Source organism: Medicago truncatula, chromosome 8 (genome assembly GCF_003473485.1).
Source record: "Medicago truncatula cultivar Jemalong A17 chromosome 8, MtrunA17r5.0-ANR, whole genome shotgun sequence".
Lineage (NCBI taxonomy): Eukaryota > Viridiplantae > Streptophyta > Magnoliopsida > Fabales > Fabaceae > Medicago > Medicago truncatula.
In genome coordinates, this window is record NC_053049.1 from 20,419,571 (window position 1) to 20,445,411 (window position 25,841).

The window sequence follows — 25,841 nt, forward strand, 5'->3', positions numbered from 1 at the left end:
TTTATCTAGTCAAGAAAATATGCACCGTTAATTTTACCTTTCTTCTCTATTGCGTGTTTGGAGTATTTTCACACCCCACACTTGTCAATTCATTTTCATTGCACTATTGAAGAATCCAATCAATTGAAGATGAGCAATGATATTTGAACAACCATTTGATATAACCTTTATGACAATTTTTATTTATCTTTTCTTATTAGTCAAAAACAATGGAGAGAATAAGAAGATAATGTGAGTATGAGAGAGAAAGTTGTATAAAAGTTGTACAAAAATGGTTTATTTCTCATTGAAGATTGATTCAATAATCTAATAGAGGATCAATTGAATGATCAAAAGAATGCGAAATATTTAAATTAGAATACGCTTATTAATTTGTTTTTGCAAGTAATCAAATAGAAACCCTCAACTTTATGTAAATACGAAATATTTATAGTCCCTAGGCTAGTTAAGCTGCTATTATCTATTTTCCATCAATTTTGTAGTCTTTGATGTTGAATTGCAAAAGAACAAATATTACGAGTCCAAGACATTTCGTTAGGCGAGCAAAGCGAGCTAAGTTAGAGAGTTCTAATGGGGTGTTTGTTTCAAGGTTAAGAATGACATTCTCGGGAATACATGGCTAGGGAATGATTATATCCATGTTTGTTATGAGGTTGAGAAAAAATATTCTTGGGTTTAAAGGTTCATGGGAATGGAGTAACTTCCCATAACTTTCATTATTCCTATGAATTTATTCCCATGTAAAGAGATGAGAATGTGCATTCCCATGATATTATGCATGGATTTTAAAAAAAAAATTGTGACTTTCAATTTTTTTCAGGAATGTCAAATTATTTATCACAAATTTTAGGATTGAGTGGTTCACTAGGCAAGCCCAAGTGAGGTCAAGGCGAGGAGTTCCTGAGAGTTTCCAAGAAGATGCAGGAGAAAGTTTGCTACGTGAGAATTAATTTAACTCACCTAGCAAGTCATGACAGTTTAGTGACCTTTTTGAATGAGCTCTCATATTCCCCCATTTGAAGAAACCTAGGATCCCTAAGCGAGCATAATTTTAGAGTTGTCAAATCGGACCGGGCGATATGGGCCGGTCCGTTTAGCCCGATTAATTATAGAGCTTGGGCCTTAAATATTGAGCCCGAATTTTGATAGGACTTTTTAGCTCGGTCCTAAAAAGTCCGCTACCCGTTAGGGCTAGCCCGCATAACAAAAAAATTCCTATAAATTATATATATTTTTCAAATAATTCTTTACTTAGTTGATTATCAAAGTAATAAATAAAAGTGAAAATTCAATGAATTAACACAAATATACATGTAATATAAAATTATATTTACTCGTTTCGTTATTTATAATTTTAAAGATCAAATATATAAATATCTATAACCATAACGTATCTAATTTATTTAAAATTGCATTCCTCGCCGTTTTAGTTTATGACGTTTGTAGGAAAATGTTTACAATTTATTTTTGTTCTAGGTATTATTTAAACATATTAAAAATATTATTTACAAAAAAAAAAATTATAGGAGTATTTTATAGTACTTTTTTAAAAAAAAAAAAATATAATTTTTAATACGGGCCGGCCCGTTAAGCCCGCGGCCCGTGTAGGGCCGAACTCGGGTAGTATATTTCATGCCCGTTTTTCAACCGGGCTTTTTGGCCCGGCCCGATAAAGCCCGAATCCCATTAGGGCCGCCCGTTTTGACAGCTCGACATAATTTGTTGGGCGAATCTTCACCTATATGGCTTGTATATTATATAATTCAAACATGATTCTTACACTCTTAGACTCATAATAGAGAGATAAACATGAAGAGAAAGTTGTTTTAAGGTTATTGGAAGCTTGGATGTTCTTTTTCTTCTTCATCTTTGTGTTAGTCATGCTCACCATGGATAACTAACTATTTTTTTGGGTCGAGATTAGGATTAGTTAGCATGGATTTCAATGTAAAATTATTGGTCTGACTAATTATATATATAATCTCTTTCATTATGTTGATGATTTGTTTTCGTTCTTAACTCTTTGTCTGACGTGCAATCCAAAAATAATTTATTGATTTAGAAAATGCGAGACATCGACTTTTTATTTAAAAGATATGAAATAATCTCTTTTATGGTTACTAGTTGTTAGACATAGGGCTATGTTTACAACCACATACATTGCATAAGCTTAATGTCATTGAATCAATTAACTGAGCGAGCCATATGAAGTTACTGTTGGTATAAGCCTTAGAGACCAATTATTTATACGAACATGATACATACTTGTATCAGATATTTATTTATTCAATTTTTTTTACAAGAATATTTATTTATTAGATAAATGCATTTCTTTGTTATGTTTTTTTATGTTAAAATAATCAAGTCTCCATAATAGTTAATTCGTTTAAGAATAGTGTCCGTATAATAATAATAATAATAATACACAAATTAATTAAACATTTATTTTACACTTTTGACATGTCATTGTCTAGTTAAATGACCTTGAGACAAACCATAATTGATAATTCTCCGGTACATTTGCTGTTTGCTGTCTATGCTGTTGCTGATATAGAAATGTGATAAATTTAGTGGTCCACTCATTTTGGAAGACATAGTTGGTGATGCAGGACAAAAAGATCTATGACAACTTTTTTATACTGTAACAATGCAAATTAGACATATCATATCAGAATATAAATGATATTTTAGGGAAAGAAAAAAAAAAATCCAAAATGGGTTGTAGTTTCAATATTTCTGGTGTTCCACATACAATGGCAAATCTTATTAGGGACATGGAGTAGTAAGGTAGCTCAATTTGTTTTAGGTAACGATTAAGTTAAGAGACTAATTGTGTAATTTTGTAAAAAAAAAAATATCATCCCAAAGTTTTTCTTCGTTTCTCATATTAACTTCAAGGTAAATTTAACGTTTTGAATTTCTGGACCATGACCTCTTATTCATATGTTATGTTTTATGGTTTTGTTTGGTATGAGATTCCTATACCAATATATTTTTTGGTGAACAATATTTTAATTCTATTCACAATGATTTACTGGTAGATAGACGTGGGATTATTGATAAGTTGACTTTGACTTTAACACCACTAGAAGTGCTTTTAAAGTTTGTTTTATTTTAGTTCACTTGGTAGGATAATAAATTTGGAGTTCAAACCCTATATATCCACACTTTTTTATTTTATAAGATGAATTTTAGCCATTAAATTACTCAAAAAAAAAAAAAAAAAAGTAACTAGAAAGCCTCTTAGTCAGAGACTGTATTTTTTGAAATTTTAGTCTTTAAATCCTTTGACTTAGCCCTGCTCATAATGACTTGAATGTTTGACTTCCACATGATCAAAAGTGTGTCAGCTGCAATAATTACAGGTATTTCACCTGTTGAATGGTTTGTCTCACCGAGTAATAGGAATCAAAGTAAAAATTGAATCATTATTTTAAAATTAAAGATTTCTATGTCATCATATAATTTATTCAACTTAAAAAAAAAAAAATTTCAGTATATTATTTCAACTAAAAGGTTGGTCGGTAGTAGGTATCTCATGGTAGAACGGTAATAAAAGTGACTCGAAACTCTAACAACGATCGACGTTACCCTTTGCATGTAGAAACTCAATATTGTTCATCAACTGAGATTGTGACATGACTAAAATCAATTCGACATAGACAAGGAGAAAACAAATGTAAGTTCGGTTTTGAGGTACACATCAGTTTTATTTTTTTATCGAATTGATTAAGTCACCATCTCATCTGTGAAGATAAAAAGGACCGTAAACTTGTACTTTTCGAAGACGAAACCTATTGTTGAAGTTTTGAACAATTACAAAACGACGTCTTGAAGTTTCAAACAATTTTCAATTATAACGATGGAAAAATATTAAAGCGGACCACATTAGAGTTTCCTTTTAACGCTCATGTAAAACCACTTTAGTTTATAATAAAAGTATTAAAAGATTTTTACAAAAGTGGAATATATATCAATATTGTTCTAGACTAAAACATTTGGCTAGAAGAGCAAAATCTACAAACTAGTAGCAGCAGCAGGATACATAGACGTAACTTAATGGGTTCGACAAAAAAATGGCAAAACAAATGAGTTATGTGTTGATGCATACATTCGTATTTCTTATTTTTGTCAAATCAATATTGATCAAGTCACAGCTTTAGCCGCAAAGATAAGAAAGACCGTGAGCATCTACTTTTGCAAGACGATGTCTAGTGTAATCTGGGCATAACACGGGTGTATAAAGAGAAAAAAGGCAAGCACTCCACATATAAGGAAGTAGACAAATAGCAAAAACCCTAAACCCCAAATAGTTCAATCTAGAAAGGAGCTGGTGTTGTGCAAGGCAAAAACCATAGAAAAAGTACTACTTCGAGCCATAATACTAGAGTAGAGAAGCCTCAAAATTAGCTGATTGGGATTAGTAGTTTAAATTAGGGCTGGAAATGAGTCGAGCTGAATCGAACTTAGCTAAGCTCGGCTCGATAAAAATTAACTCGGCTCGAAATCATCACGAACTTTTTTTCAAGCTTGAACTCGACTCGATTCGAGCTCGCGAACAACTCGATTTAGCTCGATGAACCAAGAGAGAGACAAAGAATATGGTTTAAATGAGCACAAAAACAGCTCATAAACCTCTTAATTGTCTAAAAACAACTTAAGTAAATGGATAACAACATTATTAATTAAATTAATTAATTAATATCCCTGTAATTCCAATGCTATTTTGAATCACTGTGCACGCCTATTTTTATAGATCACTTGCTTTGTATCCATCATAAAACTACCGATGTGGGACATGAAACTGCGTTTAATTTTTTCTGGACAAACAAGCTTAAATCTATCGAGTGCATTAACATTATTTTTACTCAATTGGACGTTTTTAGTTTATATTGTTAAAGTGGTATGATAAAAAACTGACAAAAAAGGTAGAAATAACATTTCATTTAAAATTATTGTAATTGATTTAGCAAACATATATATATATATATATATATATATATATATATATATATATATATATACCGAATTGTCTCGTGAACCAAACAAGTCGAACTATCCATAACTCAAGTTCGACTCATTTGGTTCATGAACCAAGTTCAACGAATCAATTACCGAATCGAGTTTCAAACTATTTTCGAGTTGGTTCGGTTCATTGCCAGCCCTAGTTTGAATATATCAAGTGCTTCCACCATAGCATGTTTCAGATCGAATTCGTAATTGAGGACCTGGAACTTACCTGACGGAGAATTAGGAAAATGAAAATAGATTTTACAGACACAAACTACACATGTCTACAGAAATATCTCAAAAGTGCACAAAATATTCAACAAGACTAATGCAGTGTAAGGTTAAATACCGGCCATGGAAGATTGCGGTTGCGGATTTTTTGACAACTATCACAGCCAATTTGTGAAGATTGGCAGTACAGCAGATTTTCAGTATTTTCCCATAGTCACTATACGCAATTGACGACACTGAATTAATGTCCATTTGTTCACATTTTTGTTAAGAGTGTGGGTAGAAATAGAAAATCATGTATTGAATCCTACCTAAGAAGTATAAGCTTTAATGGTTATCATTTGATAAATGTAGCAATATGAAAAATATAAACATTTTCCAAAGCATGAAAAATATTGTTAAAACCATTTTCCTAATTGAATCCTCTTTAATGAGCAATGTACTGGATAAAACATGCAGAGAAACTAAACCACGAGGTATGGCTCATTCGGCAAACTCAATTCCATTCGGGAGGATCTTACTAGCAGTTCAGGGGATTCAAAATCTAATCAGTGCTTCGCCTCATGCGAACAACTCATTCAATTATAAACAGCTAATTCAACCATAATAATTCAATTAATCTCAATGTCATGCATTGAATGGATAAACATCACTGACTCGGTACTTGAAAGTAAATAAAATCAATCATGTTTACTAGTTTATTTCTTAGTTTTAGTATTAAAAAAAAAAAGAGTTAAAATGACATTCATACCACTGCCATGAGGTTGTTTCAAACAAAAACAACCACTATATCTTCAACTATATGATTATTACTTCATTCTGGTTCTTCATGCAATCATTTTAAAACCAATTCATATCAGACAATTAAGTCACCAATACAGTTCATACCATTGTTGAAAAATCTGGATCAGATACTCAAAATCAAACTTTTTCAACCATATGACTCTTCCTCAGCATGAACCTCCATGTATAATGTCATTGAACAGGAGGATACAACAATAACTTCTTTCGATAAGGTACATATTCAATCTGTTCAAAAATAGAGGTAGGCTATTCAATGAAATTTTATAAATTTGAAATTAAGGCAGGTATTCAGTGAATTTTTATAAATTTGAAATTTTTAACAAATTTATTTTATTATCTCATGTAATGTAAGTTTAAACTTTACTTAATGATACAATACGTGCACGTATGTAATGGGCAAGTGTGTGCAGATGATACAAATATTACACAGAAATTCAAGTGATATGAATGTACTTACTAGTTACTTCGCTATGTATCTAGAATATGTTATATGTGAGTCCAATGGTGGAACTTACCTCCGATCACAGGCTAACCATCAAAGAACTTGCATTTTCTAAAATTGTATAAAATCTGAGGTCAGACTGAGTCACTCATTATTGGAGAAAAATGACATCATGAGTCCATTCTATAAGAATTTGTCTTCTCTCATAGTTTAACCATTTAATGCACTAAAAATTTCCATCCATAAATTCACCAAAGGATCTTCTCTATACCGATGACAATGACTGGTGTATGCTGTATCAATATTAAGTCGGAAAAATCCCAATTTATTATAGCTAACTGCCGACCGGGGCTGGATTTATACATCAAAAACAATTCCTCAACGAAGCAGTATAAGCAGTCAGAAAAATTACTGCACCAAAACTCTGATGGCTTCTCTTGAAGTGATTACACGTCCTTAACCTGTCAGCCATATATGCACTATATGGAGCACGTGCAAGCTAAGATCCTGTTGATGGTTACATATAATGCCAAAGTCTCCATTCAAGCCTCATACACACCATTTTCTATCATCCTGAAAGTGTGATCTGAGAGATGATTAAGTTCTTTGAGGGCATAAATACACATTGGATTATTAGAGTTGAAAATTGTTAACTAAATGATACACTTTTCTACAGCACCTTAATCTTGACGCTTGCAAGGTGCCAACAATCAGAATAATCCAATAACAAATTCTGTGGAAGAATCTTCCATCGGTTTTCTTAAAATAAGGAATAATCTCCTTATCTCTCCTTCATGAAGGGAGAGAAGCAGAGACACCTAATCACGAAAATTCAACCCTAAAGAACAGCTTGTAAAGAACTCTTGCTGTTACACAAATCAACATTTCCTCTACCACAGAGTGCCACAAATTTATCATTAAATTGCAATAAAGGACACTTATCTATCAAGTTCGAACCAACATATGCATCCTTGAGGAAGACTGTACTCCTTACCCCTTTATTAGTGAGGTAAAATATCCCGTGATGCTTTATTAAACAAAGCAGCAATTGCGACGGTAAATAACACTCTGCATGAAATGCATCCAGCTGTGCAGAAGTCATCCTCCTCTCCATGGTTAAGCTGAGGAGCTCGTGAATCACTGCCAAGGCCCGTTTTCGAGTCTTCGGATCTGAAGCATCAAACCTCCTTGCATTCAAATAAGGAGAAGGAAACTCTAATTTCTGCCACCTCTCAAACTGTTCAAGGAAATTAACATTTGGCCTAAAACCAGCAGGAAAGTTCACTTTGAATGCATATGGACCAGCATAGTTTCCATCTTTTGAAATCTTCACCTTCTTCTTATCATCGTTTGGCTTTGCGTTCACAATTCCTTCCTGTGCCAACCTATTGCATATTTACATCAACTTACTTGATATCCAAATAATTTATAAAATGTGGTCCGCAATTACAATTTGCAACTACTGTAGCACCGACAATTCCGCTCGAAAGAGTGTCCAGTGTTCCACACCAACACATGTGATTACATTTAGTTATGTCGTTTTCTTAAATTACTACCGGTGTCACGTGTCAGTGTCGTGTCACATGTCCATGTATGTGTCGGTGCTTCATAGACTGCAACTGCATTCACAATACAAGAGTTTTAGAGGTCATCACAGCGGCATTGCAACCGCAACCACGGCTGTTTTTGCCAGCCACAATATCAAAGTTCAATAACTTCGATTACAACCGCAATTTATAACCATGGTCTTTACATGTTACGCAAATCCAATAATGCACCTAACAGCTTAACAAAAAACATAAAACTCTAGAAAAAAAGACAAGAAATGTACCTAGCTTCTCTAGCAGTAACAGCCAAAGTAGAATCCCAATCCTCCAAATAAACAAAATCCCTTCCATTAAACCGCTTAATCGAAAAAAACTGCGGATACTTCCCAATCAAACATTCCTTAAAATCACAAGGCAAACCCATCTCATTCCCAACAAACTCAACCGTTTCAAGTGGAATCCTACAATCAACACAAAGCATAAGCATCTTCCTTAAATTATTAACCAAAATCGGCTCCATCAAAACTTTCGCCTCGGCTTCTTCGTTCGCCACTCTTTCGGCCTTATCGGTTAAATTCACAAAAGGGGGAGAGCCAGTTACACGGAAAATTGTGGGGTGTTTTTCAATGAGGGTCATGAAATCCCATTTGCGAACGAAGCCGATGTTTTTCTCGAGATCACGGAGGAAGAGAGGGTTGTTTTTGGGTTGGGATTGGATTAGGGTTTTGAGTTCGAGGATTAGGGATGGTTTTTTGCGAAGGGACATTACTCTGTCGAGTTCTGGGACGCGGTGGTAGGTTTTTTTCTTTGGTCTTCTTCCGCCGCTTGATTTTTGGCGGATGGTGGTTGTGATGGGTGGCGGGTTTGTGGTGAGGAATGGAACGTTGCGACGGAGCATTGGAGGGAAATGTGACGAGGCGAGGAAAACCGGTGAGAGCTTATTTGCAGCTTACTACTCTCTCCGTTTCAAATTATCCCCATCTATCTATTTCCCCCTTGAAATTGTAAGTTTCATCAATTACCCCTTTGAAATTAACAAAACTTCAATCACCCTCTGAAATTTCACAACGTTAGTCAATTTACCCCCTCCGTCAAATTTTTCTGTTAGTGAACATGATATTTTGCAAATACCCCCCTAAAGTTTTGCACTTATGTGCAAAATGCCCCCCAAACTTAAATATTTATATTATTTTTTCTTAAAAACAAACAATTAATAGTTAAATATTAAAACTAACTATTAATTTTGAAGTTTGAAAAAACTACATACATATATACATCAAAATAGGGAAAAATGTGTATTTTTGAAGTGACAATAATGGTTATTTCTAATAGACAAATTATTATTTTTAGAGGTTTATAAACAAATTAATAATCAGATTTAAATTTATATTTTCTCCTTCACCATCTTAGTCTTTTAACTCCTTCAACTCCTTCAACAATTTGCTCAAACCATTTAAACTACACAACCCCCAATATTAATCCACAAATAATCATCCCATTATTGTCACTTTAAAAAATACATATTTTTTCCCATTTTGGAGCCTATTTTGATGTATATATGCATGTAGTTTTCCCAAATTCCAAAATTAATAGTTAGTTTTAATATTTAACTATTAATTGTTTGTTTTTAAGAAAAAAATAATATAAATTTTTAAGTTTGGGGGGCATTTTGCACATAAGTGCAAAACTTCAGGGGGGGTATTTGCAAAACGTCATGTTCACTAACAGAAAAATTTGACGGAGGGGGTAAATTGACTAACGTTGTGAAATTTCAGGGGGATAATTGAAGTTTTGTTAATTTCAGGGGGTAATTGATGAAACTTACAATTTCAGGGGGGAAATTGACTATTTACTCATTAACAATCTATAAAAAATCAGCAAAATTTCATAATTATTAAGTGAGTATTACTTTTTCCACCCTATGTCTTTCCTCGTGCGCCCTATTTTTTTTTTTTCAAAAATACCTCTAGTCCAGAATATATAATTCGAACTCATTCCAGAATATTAGTTTCGGATTTATTCGTGGATTTTTGCACTTCAACCACCCTGATGGATGATGATGCCAGTTATGAATAGATGGATTCAGATTACATAATCCGTATAGATTGTACAATATCCTGATTTTTTGAATCTGAAATGGTTAAATCACCCCGTTGAAAGTCAACAAAAGGGTGTGGGAAATGATGGTTACGGATTATATAAGCCGGAACAATGCAGTCTGGATTATATAATCCGGAGTGCACCACCACAAATGCAGAAGCCATCTGTTTTGGTTGAGCCTCTGTTTTGGCGCATTTTCCTTGATTTCAAACAGACATATCATGCCGGTGACATGTTCTAACATTAAATCGAACTTATAACATTAAAATTATCAACACAACATAATTTTGAAACATAACATTAATCAAATATAATTAAAAATTATCCAAGATTACGTAACATTAAAAATTATCCAAATGTTACATCACTAAAAATTATCCAAGATGTTCAAACATAACATAATTAAAAAGTACAATCATCACTAAAAATCAACATGTACCACCGCCACCTCTGCCACCCCTTCCACCCTCAATAGCTCTTCGACGACGGTAAACCTTCCTATCGTACACCTCTTTCAACACATCCTCCAAATGCTGCCATGTCTCAGTCCCTCGCGGCACCAGACCACTAGACATCACAACATACACATGGTCTCTGATGCGGCTCATCCTTCTGCTAAGCTGTAAGTACCTATGGTCTCCAACCTCCTAAGCAGCTCGCGCATCAAGGACCTCATGCTCTAGTGGCCTCGACACTTGTACCGGCATGTCAGGAAGAATCATGTGGGGATGAGAATGGTGATAAAACCACTCTATGTATCCACCTTCTGCCTCCACACAATGAACTGCACACTGCCCCAACTTCTCAGGTGTCAACGCATAATCAAGTGCACGCTGAAAGCGGTTTGAGATCTCCGCTAAATTAAGATCAGGAGGTGCACTCTCAACAGGATGTCTCGGTATGGTCTGAACCCTCCCAAACTGACGAAGCACCCGCTCTGGCAGATATCTCACCATGCGGTCTCCGTATCTTATCCATCCAGAGTAAAGGCTGACCCGCTCAAACTGACTTGTCGCACAGTGCTCTCCATATGGGGCCATGACAACCCTCGTCAAATCCAGCGCATCCAGATGGTTTATGTAGTTGTCTGGTGTGCCCAAACCAGACAGTGGTAAAAAAAGCATCGCGCGTGGATACCAATCCTCCCAATATCCTACCCAGGCATCCTTGCTTCCCATACCTTGGAAGTGCTGATACACCCAAGCCTGCAGCAATGACAATCACATATAAATATACAAACCATAAACACTTACATATAAAAAATAAAACATAATTTTTAAATTATACCTGCAACAAAGTCAGGTATCCTGCCACCTGACTGCAGTTCCAACGTGTAGCATTGTTGAGCTCCCTATACAAGTGAGCTAGTGCCGCAGCTCCCCATGAATAACCAGCAACAAGATCAAGGTCTCTAAAGTACATGTGGTAGACAACATCCACAACATTCTAGCTCTTGTCAATGAAGATCATGATCCCCACCAAGTATAGAAATTATATGCGGACAACCTGGTCCCGCAACCTCCGCACCTCCTCGGTCACACCACCATACTCAATATCCAACGCCAACTGCTCCTTCAAACGGTCCTTGAAAATCCTCTGCAAGTAGCCAAATCGGCAATATGCACCTTTGGTCTTCGTCACCTCAAGAAGAGCATCAACCGGATCAGACCCCAAGTACAACTCTATCCATTCCATCGCCTGGTCCCGTGATATGAACCCATGGGACAGGAACATGCCGTCAATGGGGAGATGCAGCAAATAGGCCACATCATCAAGTGTCACTGTCATCTCCCCAAACGGAAGGTGGAAGCTCGAAGTCTCCTCGTGCCACCTCTCCACAAATGCACAAATGAGACCGTGGTCAATCATGCTGTAGTTGGTATCCTAAAGCCAAACAAGACCGGTGCCCTGCAATCTCTCTTGCCACCACTGTGCCGCCATGATAGGGATGATCTCTTTATCATGCATCACTTCTATCTTCTTTCCGTTGCTGACGCATTTTAAATTGCAATGCCACTGCAAATAATTAAAACAATACCTAAACACCATTTTACACTCATGGCTTCACAAACAGTCAGTTTAACAATTTAACATTGCATAAACAGTACATTAACAACATATTAAAGTAAGTTTAACATTAATAAATACCTCGCCCTCAGTCGCCTTCCTGAAAACGTGCACATGGTACCTTCACAGCAGGCAAGTGTCGTGTGGGTCACCGAGATAATCATTAAGTGGCTCAGGGTCCACCACCTTCGCCGTGGCTCGGCATCTTCCATTTCCTCATCCATAGCCTGAAGCTCCTCCTCAAGCTCCTGCTCTTCCATTAACTGCACGTCCACGACATCTTCCATATACTCTTGCTCATGCTGCTCCGGCTAATTCTCGACATCAGGCTCGACATCAACACGGCGTCCTCTAGCACTACCCCGACGCCTCGGAACAACACCTTGTTACTCCATCCGTTAGGTACGCTCTCTCCTATGGGAAGCATGCCCTGCTTGCATTACGTGCCGAGTGGATGATGAACCTACTGTAACACACACACACAACACAATCATCACAAAACAGTACAAAACAGACGGTGAAAAACATATTCCGGATTACAACAATCCAGTTCGGAAAACGAATTCCGGATTGCTTCAGTGCAGAAGAAAAAAAAACTGAACAAATTACTTGCATGCATAGAGAAATCGAACTAACCTTCCATGTGATGTTTATCAAGGGTTGAAATGCGGTCCGTTTGAGCAAGATTTCACCAATTTTGGTTGGATTTTTGTAGTTCAGATTTTGGGATCAGAGGGAGAGAGAGAGAGTAAGTTAAAAGTGAAACTGTAAAAATAGGGGGTGAACTTCCTTTTATATTACGATTTCGTCCAGAATATGTAATCCGGACCAGGTTTTAGATTTTCGGAATCTATTTTATAGAGGGCAAATTGGTAATTTTTACAGGGCGCGTGAGAAGGGCATAGGGTGAAAAAAGTAATACTCTTATTAATTTTATGTACATAATCATAATTTTGCAAAATTAATTATTTTTTTTGGTCAGATCAAAATTTAATCTATTTGTTAAAAAAAAAGTTTTGATAATCGTCATCACAAGTGTAATCAATTTCTAAGAGTGTGCTTATTTCAAGTTATATATAGTATATATATAGACATATGAGCATATAAAATCCTCAACCAGCGAGGTTTAAATATTTAACAATGTTTTAAATATAAAATAAAAATATATTTAATAGACACTAAATTAATGTTGATATTTTAAAAATAAAACTAAAATTTTATCATATCGAATTTCTCATCTATACATATAAAAATTGTTTATTCAGATATAAGTACATAAAATCTACAACGGATACGTTGTAGACATTGAACAGTTTTTTGTATATAAAATAAAAAATTATTTAATAGAAACACTACATTAATTTTGATTTTGAAAATAGTCACGAGTTTTTTTTTTTTTCGGTGGTCGGATTCGAACCCCGGACCCTACATATATTATGCATTATCCATACCAACTGAGCTAAACTCACAAGGACTAGTCACAAGTTTTCAAAATTTTATCATATCAATTTTCTCATATATCTATATATTTTTTTTCCCACATATATAAGCAAATAAAATCCACAACAGGTGTGACTTAACTATTTAACAAATTTTTGTATACATAAGAGTAAAATATTTAAGAGAAACATTACATTAATACTCATAATTTTCATTTAATATTTATAAACATTCTACAATATTAACAATTTAATTATTTTTTGATAATTATCACAATGTTACGTGGCTTGTGCGAAAGCACGGGTCTTTTACTAGTTATATGTCACTTTATGATACATCATTTTCATTACTTTTCTTATTATATCTTAACTATTTATTACTCTATCTTCTTTAAATTATTTCCTTTATATTTTTCATATCATTTATTAAGGACAAATTGGTAAAAACAACTCATAGTATCTCTTATATATATATATATATATATATATATATATATATAGGATTCATCAGAGGTAGACATATTAAAGACTGTATAGGTGTGACCTCACAAGCAATCAACTTGTTGAACGACAAATCTTTTGGAGGCAATCTTGCTTTTAAGATAGATATTTCAAAAGCATTTGACACAATTGAATGGAATTTTGTAATCAAAGTTTTAAAGAATTTTGGTTTCAACAACAAACAAATTATGTAGTTGGATTGAAGTTATTCTAGAATCAGCATACCTATCCATATCAATAAATGGTAAGCAACATAGTTATTTTAACTGCAAAAGGGGGGGTTAGAGAAGGTGATCCGTTGTCTCCCTTACTTTTTTGCATTGATGAGGGGGTCTTAAGTAAAGGAATCCTGAAACTTGTAGAACAAGGCAACTTAGAGATGATTAAGGGAACCGGAGATCTGCATGTTCCCTCACATACTTTATATCCTGATGAAATAATGATCTTTTGTAAGGGAAAGGTTTCTTGTATTCAAGCTTTAGAAACACTTTTCACAAGATATGCTCTTTTATCAAGTCAAGTTATAAATTCGGCTAAATCAACAGTATATGCAGGATCAATGTCAAACGTTAGATTGGATGATATTGTTATTAGGCTTTACAAAGGGCTCCATGCCTTTCACCTATCTGGGTGTACCCATCTTCAAAGGTAAACCTAAGACTACTCAGTTTCAACATATATTTAATAGAATCAAAACTAAGATTTCTGCCTGGAAGCTTCACTCCTCTCTATTGCAGGAAGATTACAGGAAATCATTAGTTTAGAGTATGCTTATGCATAGCATTGTTATATATTCTTGACCTAGAACCTTATTGAAAGACATTGAGAAATAGATTAGAAACTTCCTGTGGAATGGTGACATAAACCCAAGGAAATTAGTTACTGTGGCATGGCATAAAGTTTGCCTCCCTTTCTCTAGGGGGGGGGGGTTGTCTAGGATTAATATCTTTAATTGCATTGAATGCAACAACAAATTTGAATCTTTTTTTGGCAAATCTTCAATTCTAAAGAATCTTGGGCCACTCTATTAAAGAATAGAACTATCAGAAATAATAGACCAATTGCATACCATATATTCTCATCTATCTGGAGCAGTGTCAAGGATAAATATCATGCTCTTTCAGTCAATGTTTCATGGCTAATTGGTGACGGTGACAACATTAACTTATGGAATGACCCCTGGTGTGGTGATCCCCTATCAACTTCACTCAACTTGTCTCATAATGTCATTCATCAAAGGTAAGTGACTTTATTTGGTATTCTAGATGGAATGTGCTTGATTTGGTGATACAAACTCTCTCTGATATAAATCAAATGATCAAACCATATCATTATCCCTACAAGCCAAAGAAAAGATAAACTGGTATGGAAGCTTTCAAACTCAAGAGATAAACTAGTTTGAAAAGGTATTGGCCTAGTCCCCCGTTTTCTTTCACGTACTCTTCTCTTATTTTTTTTAATGCATTATTGTGGTGCTCTTTGCATCACTTTTGTTTATATAATATATATATATATTAACTTAGGAAAATTCTTTAACAACCTTTAGATAGTAAACTTTTATAGAAATCGATGCATTCAAAACTACATGTATATATTTCTTCTCAAAAAATATATATTTATCTATTTATATATGTTCCTTTAAAAAAAAAATATACTTCTCCGAATCACATAAGAAAAAAATAACTTTTTATGTTCTTTGAATAAATAATGTATATGGTCTATATATAGGTCAGATATATTATTTATTCAATGAACCTAAAAAATTGTTTTTCGCTTATAAATATGACAAGAGGGAGTATTAATAATAATAATACTAATATTATATAATAATAATATTAATACATCGATTTTTAATATTATTATTTTTTTTTTCCTTCAAAAAAATAATAATAATATTAAAAATCGGTGTGTTAATATACCCTACTTACACTTTATTACTTGGCAAACGATTTGATACACTTTCTTCCAGGGTCACTTCTTATTCGTTGATGGCTCATGTGCCTGCTTTCTCGACGTGTTACTGTTGCTCGTTTGGGCATTGTGACAATGCACAATGATAGGAGGGAAAACATGCACGGCCTTTCAAATTTTGAATCTGGGTACGAGTTAAGTTTTTATTTGTTCCTCCTGCCTCTTGTTTTCTTTTTGCTAGGTTATGCGCTATGCGAATTTTTTTTTCGAACCTGGCTGCCCTATCACCCCTGTCGGTTACCTGGATTCGTTCGGTTTGGTGAAGGAAGAATACATGGGCACGCCTTTCATCTTCAGTGATCCAAGTGAGTGATGGAATTTCACGCCTTCATTCTTGGTAGACTCCCCCGAGGATTGGATTGTAGAGCCTGCGGCCTTCAAGGATCGTATTTACAACCATATGAAGCATTCTTTGTTGTTGTACGACTATGTGTTGCGAGTCATCAGGGTCAAAATGCCTATACCAGTCTTTCATGTTGGGGTCTTGGATTGGGTCCAGGCCACTCTTTCCCAACTTCATCCCAGTGTTGGGGGTTATATAGAGGTTGTCATATGGGTCTATGAGTGTTTCTAAGTCGAGCCTGAAGTGAACACATTTTCCTCTATATTTCAGTTATAATAGGACTCGGCGAAAGTTTCCACCTCAAGGGTCCCCTTTCCTTCTACCAATATTTCATCTAGTTCATTGAACCCAATGAGGAAACCATCAAGAACTTCAAGATCTAGTTTGTTGTTGTTACGCCTCGGCCGCAGTCCCGTCACACTATTGGTGTCCATATGGTAGGGAGTGACAGTGAGGGCACCAACAAACCAGTTCATCCCCAGGGGTGAGAAGTCTCCCTTCCATTTCCTGACGCTTAATTCTTCTCAGCAGGATTTCCATTAGAATTTGAAGAAGATTATGGACACCTTCGACCCTTCATAGTTTTTAACAAGTGGACCAAGGAGGCTACGAGAGTGAACAACGTCCCAAATTTCTCATCAATATCTTTTGGATAATATTGTAAAAACTATTATTATATGTCTGTTTGCTAAGGTGTGACAAATTCCTACATATTTTCCCTTAATTAAGGGCATTGTACCAAACCCATTTTGTTTCAACACGATCTATCAAATTGAAGCACTCAAAAATATAATCTCTTTAACTAATCAATTTAAAAAAGAAATTGGTAACCAACTCTAGTCCTTGTCGGATTAATATTTTTTATTATTTTATAGACATCGTCCACTTGAAGCCTATTAGTTTCCCTTTTATGTCTTGCGAAAAGGTTATAAAAATATTGTAAACTCGGAAAATATGAATGAATTCTTCTGATTGGTAAGTTTTTTATGCGATCCCTTTATTAAGCATGCCAAAGGGGCAAACAAAATATTTTAATATACTTAAGAGACATTTAATAATAATTCATATTTTAAGAAGTTTTTTTTTGCAACTCCATAAGCCATAAAAACTATTTATTGTATAAAAGGAGAGGATGGGATTTATAAATTATAAAGTCAGAAAACCATATTACATTTCTAACAGGGAAAAAACATGGTTCAAATTGTCAAGTATTTTTATGTTATACTTATATTTCTCTCCCTATTTGTTGTTGCAATGAATGGTGATTGTAAGTAAATTTTATCCTTTTCAAATTTTCTTACTTACTTCCTACATAATATTTATCACATTTTAATAACATATTTTTATTTTCTTCTTTCTTTACAGACCTATTTGAATGTACTAGTGATCATGATTGTGAAGATGTAGGGTACTGCCCGGATACTTTTGTAGCAAAGTGTTTTGTTAGTTTTGCTTTATCCCAGTTCCTCTCAAAAGGAAAATGTTTATGTGTTTGAGTGATGAACCCAATTGATTCTATTATAAAATTTCATAAGCTATCATTTATTTACTGTATTGGTGTTGAATTTGATTGAACTTATTATTGGAATATGAATATCTTTTTCTTTTTTTGTCTTAGATGAAGTGGTAATCCACTCAAAATAAATTCACACACAACTGTGAGGTCTCGGATTCGAACCCGAGTCACGACGTTCGGCCTTGCAATTTCGGCATTTGCTAGTTGAGCTAGGACTTCTAGACTGGAATATGAATAATTAACAATTTTGTCAAAAAAAAAAAACTATTAACAATTATCAACAAATAGAATGTTTAGTGTAAGATCTTAACAAGATAAAAAGTAAGATTCATTGTGTTTACTTTGAATATTGTTTGAAAATTTGGATGGATAAGAATCCTAAATGTGATTGACTCAAAACTTACATATTTCTTGGAAATTAATAATGCCAAAATTGTACATGAAAACAAAAACAACGTACAATTTTTAATGCATAAAGGTGTATGATTTGAGTTTAAAACGTTTTTAAATAAGTATTAACCTAAAATTTTAAGTGCTGAAAAATGTAAAACAAAAGAAATGTAAATAACTTAAAAAGTAAATTACAATGAAATTTAAAGTGCATAAATGTAATGAATTTTCAAAGTAAATTACTTTAATTTAGATGACTTTGAAAAGTAAATTATTGAAAACTAAATTGTAGAATACTTAAATTGCAAAAAAAGTAAATTATAATAACAATAAATTTAACATCCTCATATTTTTAATCGAGAGCATGCATTTTTTTTCTTTTGAAAATCATAGTAATACTTTTGGCTTAAATGTATTTTTGATCCACCTATAACTTAACCAGAATTTTTATTCCCCTATTTTCAAAACCACTATTTTAGTCTCCTTATTTTAGATTTTTTGGTTTTTTTTTTTATGCCCCTACCAATTTTAGTGATTTGTCATTGTCGTTAATGACGTGGCGGTGATGTGGCAATGTGTGTTGGCTAATTAAGTTTTCATGTCATTAACATAAATAATTAATTACATGAAAAAGTGTAAAAACTAATTGATTAATAATTAAAAAAACAAAATTTGAATTAAATTATAATAAGAAAATGAATCAGGTTTGATAACGTGAACCCTAATTTATAAAATGCCTTATTTCTTCAATCTCCATTAATAGAGGGATTAAAATTCCGATTAAGTTAAAATAGGGGATTAAAATTGAATTTAAGCCAAAACTTTTCTTTCAAAATTATTTTCCAAAAATAATGATCGTAATCTCCAATTCGCAATCCATTGACTTTGTACTCGTAATCCATGGAATTTGTAAAACAAGAGTCATTAGAATAACATCTATGTATCATGATCGATCTTATAAACAACAGTAATAATCCAAAAGGAAAAGAAGGAAATAGATAAAACTCAACAAAATCCTAAGCTAATCTTGAACATATCCATGATTCTTACCTAGGGAATGGTTATGGTGCATAAGGATGCACCGTGCATAATTGCTTCCTACACCCTAAATCATTTTGTCATACACCCCCCCAAACCAAACCAAACCAAACATTTCTCTCCAAACGGAAGCCCATTTTGTACATCTCTCCAAACATTTCTCTCCAAAACCAAACGTAACCATACAATTGCTCACCGTCACACAACCATCGCAACAGTTTCTCGCCGTCACCGTCGCTGTGTTCATCGCCGTCACCGTCACTGAAATCATCATCATCACAGAGATCATCACCATGCAACATCACGTGAAGCATCATCATCACCATTCAAACGAAACAAACAGCAAAACGATGAAAATAAAACAGGTTCGAAATAGTTTTGAAAGTGTATCTTGTGCTTTCAATTTGGAAATGTTAGTTAGAAATGGTTTTGTTTAGTTTGGAAAGTAATTGCATTTGTGTAACCCTAATTGACAGTTTAATTTTGAATTGGGGAAAATCAACTCAAATTGACAGTTTATTCCACTAATCTGTGAAGAAAAAACACATTGTGTATTTTACCAAATCAAAACATTAGCTGAATTGAAATTGATTATAGGTTTAGAACACATTAGGAAATGTTGATTGATTATAGGTTTTGAAATGGTTTCATAAGTTCTATTTGACTCTATTCTCATAGATTAGGTATAAAATATAGCTTAGGTATCTCGTAGATTTGGTTTAAAATCGTCAAGATTTCCCTTCTAGATTCTAGTACATTGATTAACAATCGTATTTGTTGATGATCATGTATCTATCAGAAATACAGCTTACATATCTCTTAGATTTGGTATCCAATGAATTCATTCATTCATGGTTTTTATGACATTCAACCGATTTTTTATCCCAAAACCATTTTGCTTGGGAAATGGTTTTTGTACTTAGATTTGAAAGTATGGATGGAATATGTCAGTTTTCCTCACCTCTTAAACTTCCCAGGAATAAACGAGCCATTGAGGGATTATAAAGATATCATGTTACAACTTAATGATGGAATTGGAAACTTTTTTTTGTGTATATATATGTATCTGACTATCTAACTTTCTTGTGCCCATTGTCAAAAAAGAAAAAGAATTTTTGTGCCTGCAAGTTTTCAAAGTTCCTTTTATACTAGAATTCCTGAGCAAGAAGTTTCAAAAATTCCTTTTACACTAGTTTCCAAAACCATTTTGCTTAAACCTTTATTTTGCTTATTAAACCATTTTTGTGCCATCGTCTTCTTAAAGCTTTATTTTGCTTTTTAATTCTCTTCCTGAAACTCATGACATTGATGCTCTTTTCATATCCTACAGTTTGAGTTATGATATAAAAAATCAAATTGAAAATAATATTAGTTTTTATGAGTTATGATATAATGATTTTATTATCTTCTATGCTTGCCTTATTTATCTTTAGTAGTATTGACACGACTAACTCATGTTTTACTATGATTTCATGCACACACTTATATACGGTGTTGATTGTTTTACTGATGAAATAGTTCATGACGCCAGCACTAATTGGGAATCCGGGTAGTCATTATGTATGCTTTGTTGTGAATCTCAAGAGGCAAAAATTACAATTCATGAACAGCTTGATCGGTGAGTGCCTATTCAAACTGATAAAGACAGTTGTGGAGTCTTTTGCATGAAGTTTCTTGCTGAATGGGAGGGCGACAATACCGAAATGTAATCTTTCAAAAATTGGTCCAAAATGAGAAAGCATGGGAAGAATGACAAGATTGCAAAAATTGTGGATTTGAGAATTGGAATCTGTTCCACAATATTAAGCGACTCAAACAATTGCAAAAGAAACTATGTGGAGAAGGCAACAACTTCATACTATGAAGAAATGCTTCGAAAGCTAGCACATCCAACATGATATGTAACCTCCGATTAAGGACTGGATTAGTTTTAATGTTTTTTTTTATTGAGTTTGTATAAAGATGTTGATGAATTTCTGGATTTGTATCAAGTTTATGATGAATTTCTGGATATGTTCTTGAATCTAATGATTTTGTAATAATGATTAAGATGTTATACACTGAAACTATTACTGAAACCATAAGTATGGTTTAATGGTTTTGATAGTATTGTATGTGAAACCAAGATAACTGTGTAATGGTTTTAAATAATGATTAAGATGTTATACACTGAAACTATTACTGAAACCATAAGTATGGCTTAATGGTTTTGACAGTCTTCATTGTGAAACCAAGATAATTGTGTAATGGTTTTGCAATAATGATTGGTTTTGTAATAATGATTAAGATGTTATACACTGAAACTATTACTGAAACCATAAGTATGGCTTAATGGTTTTGACAGTCTTCAATGTGAAACCAAGATAATTGTGTAATGATTTTGTAATAATGATTAAGATGTTATACACTAAAACTATTACTGAAACCATAAGTATGGTTTAATGGTTTTATAATAATGATTAAGATGTTATACACTGAAATTATTACTGAAACCATAAGTATGGCTTAATGGTTTTGACAGTCTTCAATGTGAAACCAAGATAATTGTGTAATGATTTTGTAATAATGATTAAGATGTTATACACTAAAACTATTACTGAAACCATAAGTATGGTTTAATGGTTTTGATAGTATTGTATGTGAAACCAAGATAACTGTGTAATGGTTTTAAATAATGATTAAGATGTTATACACTGAAACTATTACTGAAACCATAAGTATGGCTTAATGGTTTTGACAGTCTTCATTGTGAAACCAAGATAATTGTGTAATGGTTTTGCAATAATGATTGGTTTTGTAATAATGATTAAGATGTTATACACTGAAACTATTACTGAAACCATAAGTATGGCTTAATGGTTTTGACAGTCTTCAATGTGAAACCAAGATAATTGTGTAATGATTTTGTAATAATGATTAAGATGTTATACACTAAAACTATTACTGAAACCATAAGTATGGTTTAATGGTTTTGTAATAATGATTAAGATGTTATACACTGAAATTATTACTGAAACCATAAGTATGGCTTAATGGTTTTGACAGTCTTCAATGTGAAACCAAGATAATTGTGTAATGATTTTGTAATAATGATTAAGATGTTATACACTAAAACTATTACTGAAACCATAAGTATGGCTTAATGGTTTTGACAGTCTTCAATGTGAAACCAAAATAATTGTGTAATGGTTTTGTAATAATGATTAAGATGTTATACACTGAAATTATTACTGAAACCATAAGTATGGTTTAATGGTTTTGATAGTATTGTATGTGAAACCAAGATAATTGTGTAATGGTTTTAAATAATGATTAAGATGTTTATACACCGAAACTATTACTGAAACCATAAGTATAGCTTAATGGTTTTGACAGTCTTCAATGTAAAACCAAAATAATTGTCTAATAGTTTTGTAATAAAACAAAAGAACAAATGTGATAAACATTTAAACCATTATGCACTAACTATAGTACACACTTATATAACATTTAAAACAATTACCAAATGTGAATTAATCAATCAGTGACCACTTTTTCTTGTAAAACCTCATCATCTCTCTTTTGTTTCTTCCGTTGCAAAATGAATTTATGTCTTTGTTTAATGGTTTATAAAATAAAAGAATAATGAAAATTATTATTGATATATGGTTTTAAATAATGACTATTATTGAAACCATAAATATGGTTTAATGGTTTATACAGTGATATGTGAAACCAAAATAATTGTTTAATGATTTTATAACAAACTATAATCATCAATACATAACCAAAATAATTGTCGATTGTCTTACTTTTTATCTTCTACAAATTAGATAAAGAGAGCTAAAAAGGCAAATTGTAAGGATTGATATCAAAACGGGAGCTAAAATATATACATCCATGCAAGGTTCCTCCAATTCTAGCATTATATTTGATAGAACAACTACAGCCAGAAATCTTGAATCTAGCTACTGCAAAACATGTCAGATTCTTGTTGCTTCCTTTCATACACTTGGAGGAGCCCACTTTCCATCTTTGAATTTGCTATAAAAGCTGGATTGCTTAGAAACAACATAGAAGACTGCAAATACATGTATATAGTTAGATGAAACTCTAAACAAAATCAATGGAAAAACAAAGCAATCACTTTTACTGAAAACCATTTCACCTGGGATCTCAGGAATGATGAAATTGGGCTCTTTCAGAACATCATGGAGTGTTCTCCTCTCATTGACTTTGATCCATTTCGGGGAGCCTGATGAACATACATTATGTTAACAACGATGCTAGTAACAATCTTTTAAACATACATGAATACATTCTTTATGGTCGGTTCAAGAGTCCTCATTTTGTTAAACTTATGATGTTGTGATGAGGGAGTTTTTTTTCTTTTTTGCTTGATAAAAAGGAGAAATCTAGTGAAAGAGGCATTTGCCTAGCTTAGCATGATGGGGGTGGTTTTACAATGTTAGGTAATTTGAAATCATTTGACACTTGAACCAAGTACTCATTGTCAATTTTTGAGTCAAAACTAATAAAAAAAAGTTATCCATTCAAAAATTGGTTTTCAAACTGATAAGTTCTTATACCAAACAGTGGTTGGTCACAGTGGAATAGTGGTTGGTCACAATCACATGACCTCCAAGAGTAGTATTTTGGGAAAGGTTCTTCCTAAACACCACCCTCGCAGTGACAGATCTTTTGACAACTGCCATAGACAATCTGTGAAGGGATGCCCACCATGGCGGCACCATAGGCTGCAATGACGTGTTTGTATGGAAGATCATTGGCCTTCCTCCATCAACAAAACTGCTCTCAACCTAGGGGATCAATCTTAGAGTCATGACTATGGGAGATAACCTAGTCACAGACTTCACCAACTAGTTTTTATTTGAATTGAAAAAGTTCTTCTGGCCATTCTTCTCTTTAACACCTACCTATGAACTACTTTTATCATCCAAAACCGTCATAAAAAATGGCTCGCCATAAATCATCACCAATAGGTGTTTTCCTCATTGTCTATATCCTTACCGCCCAAGTTAGTATGAACCATTATATTAGGGAAATGAAGTCATACAAACAAAGAAACCAGACACAATGGAGGATAAAATGAACTTCAAGAGTAACATACTTTTGTTTTGCTTAAAATCCTCAACTGCATCTTTGAGTTCATCGCCAATAACTTCCCCACTAGAAGTTGCTGGAGTTCCCTCTAATAGATAATGAAGGAGTTTTTGCTTAGATAGACGAGGTCCAGAACCAACTTGGCAAAACAAGGAATAAGGGGTGAGGTGGGAAATTGCTTTGGGGGTATAAGTTTTCCAACATTTGACACAAAATATGCCAAAATGAACAATGTCGCCAAAAAATATCACCATATCAAACTAGTAACTGCAAGTACACAATTTCAATGGAATCAGAAAGCTTGCCTCGTAGTATAACTCAATAAATTCACGTTTGTAATTGTTTTCAACATCCCATGGAAGCGGCTGATCTTCTGAAAATACGTTTGATAGCTAAGGGTGTAACGCGGTCATATATACACAAAACTAGTATAAAGAAAATGTGAACAAACATTTCATATAAAAGGATATCATATCAAGGTGAACCGTAAACATGTCGGTCTCGCAGAAATCCTCAATGAAGTCACTAGACATAACTTCTGCATACAAAAGAAGAACAGGCCAATGAAGGATGTTACTTTTGTCAAACACAGGTTTCCTTAACCCAGTAAGTTCTCGATACATAGCCTTCCCAACCTTCAAGCCTCTATTTTCTATCGCAGAAGCAAGTTCGTGCATAGTTTTTGTTTAAAGAAAGGCATGAGTCTCTCTCCAGTCTCCACATTACAAGTTACATGAGAAAACCAGTGTTGTTAAATAGAGGCACTATAGCGTTATAACATAACAAAATTTAAACAAATCGCTATTGCTCAGCAACATAGACATACTATTTAGTACAAAAATGTTGTAAAAAAGGGGCTATAGAGGCGCTACTGATGATAGTGGAATTTGAAAAAAAATCGCTATTGCTCAGCTTGATACCTTGCACACACACCTACAACAAAAGTAATGTCTGGTCTGCTTGCAGAGACATGATTTGCAGATTCAGCTTTTACTTCATCATCCGAGTCATCCCCATCTGACCAAGAGACAACTAGACTTTTCTTTTGTTTCTTCAGAAAAGTAGCACACTTTGTTCTGATATGCCCATATCCTTCACATTCATGACATTGAACACCTTTGTATTGAGAGTTCTTCTCATCAGACCTTACCATCTTCTCTTTTCTGGGTTGATTGTCAATGTTGGGTCTGATGTTCTGACCATTTGGTCTGGACCTTCTATCAAACTATTTGAAGATTGTCTTGAACTGCCTTCCAAGTAGTGCTAGAGACTCAGTCATGTCTTCATCATCTTCTTGATTTACTTGTAGCTCATCAGGCTCTACACTAGATGCAAAAGC

At 33.7% G+C, this 25,841-nt stretch overlaps 3 protein-coding genes and 1 long non-coding RNA gene across 5 annotated transcripts; 1 reads left to right on the top strand and 3 right to left on the bottom strand.

Moving 5' to 3' along the window:
- Positions 1-5,823: 5,823 nt before the first annotated feature.
- LOC120577614 (protein WHAT'S THIS FACTOR 1 homolog, chloroplastic) lies at positions 5,824-9,004 on the bottom strand. Of its 2 annotated transcripts, XM_039829267.1 has the most exons (4): positions 8,319-9,004; positions 7,167-7,872; positions 6,561-7,060; positions 5,824-6,270 (listed from the first exon to the last, which is right to left on the bottom strand). In XM_039829267.1, the coding sequence occupies exons 1-2, from the start codon at positions 8,930-8,932 to the stop codon at positions 7,326-7,328; spliced, it is 1,161 nt and encodes a 386-aa protein (XP_039685201.1). In that variant the 5' UTR covers positions 8,933-9,004; the 3' UTR covers positions 5,824-6,270; positions 6,561-7,060; positions 7,167-7,325. The 2 variants fall into 2 exon arrangements, with proteins under 2 accessions (XP_039685201.1, XP_039685200.1); XM_039829266.1 differs by having other exon boundaries at positions 6,561-7,872.
- A 1,777-nt stretch (positions 9,005-10,781) lies between these two features.
- Positions 10,782-12,003, bottom strand: LOC120577487 (protein MAIN-LIKE 1-like). The gene is made up of 3 exons (XM_039829042.1): positions 11,662-12,003; positions 11,422-11,580; positions 10,782-11,339 (listed from the first exon to the last, which is right to left on the bottom strand). Exons 1-3 carry the CDS (start codon positions 12,001-12,003, stop codon positions 10,782-10,784), a joined length of 1,059 nt encoding a protein of 352 aa, XP_039684976.1.
- Positions 12,004-17,561: 5,558 nt separating this feature from the next.
- Positions 17,562-18,067, top strand: LOC120577670 (uncharacterized). The gene is made up of 2 exons (XR_005643639.1): positions 17,562-17,722; positions 17,821-18,067. It is a non-coding gene; the product is annotated as an uncharacterized lncRNA (long non-coding RNA).
- A 5,204-nt stretch (positions 18,068-23,271) lies between these two features.
- On the bottom strand, positions 23,272-25,154 carry LOC120577631 (tetratricopeptide repeat protein 4 homolog). The gene is made up of 5 exons (XM_039829355.1): positions 24,973-25,154; positions 24,804-24,885; positions 24,510-24,641; positions 23,547-23,633; positions 23,272-23,459 (listed from the first exon to the last, which is right to left on the bottom strand). Exons 1-5 carry the CDS (start codon positions 25,123-25,125, stop codon positions 23,383-23,385), a joined length of 531 nt encoding a protein of 176 aa, XP_039685289.1. The 5' UTR covers positions 25,126-25,154; the 3' UTR covers positions 23,272-23,382.
- Between the last annotated feature and the right edge of the window lie 687 nt (positions 25,155-25,841).

Excerpts from the sequence above, each read along its gene's own strand:
- LOC120577614 (XM_039829267.1), bottom strand. The coding sequence starts at position 8,932 with ATGCTCCGTCGCAACGTTCCATTCCTCACCACAAACCCGCCACCCATC. Across the intron at positions 7,873-8,318 it reads GTTACTGCTAGAGAAGCTAG|GTTGGCACAGGAAGGAATTG; the intron begins GTACATTTCTTG and ends AATATGCAATAG.
- LOC120577487 (XM_039829042.1), bottom strand. The coding sequence starts at position 12,003 with ATGATTGACCACGGTCTCATTTGTGCATTTGTGGAGAGGTGGCACGAG. Across the intron at positions 11,581-11,661 it reads ATGGTGGTGTGACCGAGGAG|AATGTTGTGGATGTTGTCTA; the intron begins GTGCGGAGGTTG and ends GACAAGAGCTAG. Across the intron at positions 11,340-11,421 it reads GATACCTGACTTTGTTGCAG|GCTTGGGTGTATCAGCACTT; the intron begins GTATAATTTAAA and ends TCATTGCTGCAG.
- LOC120577631 (XM_039829355.1), bottom strand. The coding sequence starts at position 25,125 with ATGTATCGAGAACTTACTGGGTTAAGGAAACCTGTGTTTGACAAAAGT. Across the intron at positions 24,642-24,803 it reads TGAGTTATACTACGAGGCAA|TTGGTTCTGGACCTCGTCTA; the intron begins GCTTTCTGATTC and ends TGTTTTGCCAAG. Across the intron at positions 23,460-23,546 it reads CATCATTCCTGAGATCCCAG|TCTTCTATGTTGTTTCTAAG; the intron begins GTGAAATGGTTT and ends ATGTATTTGCAG.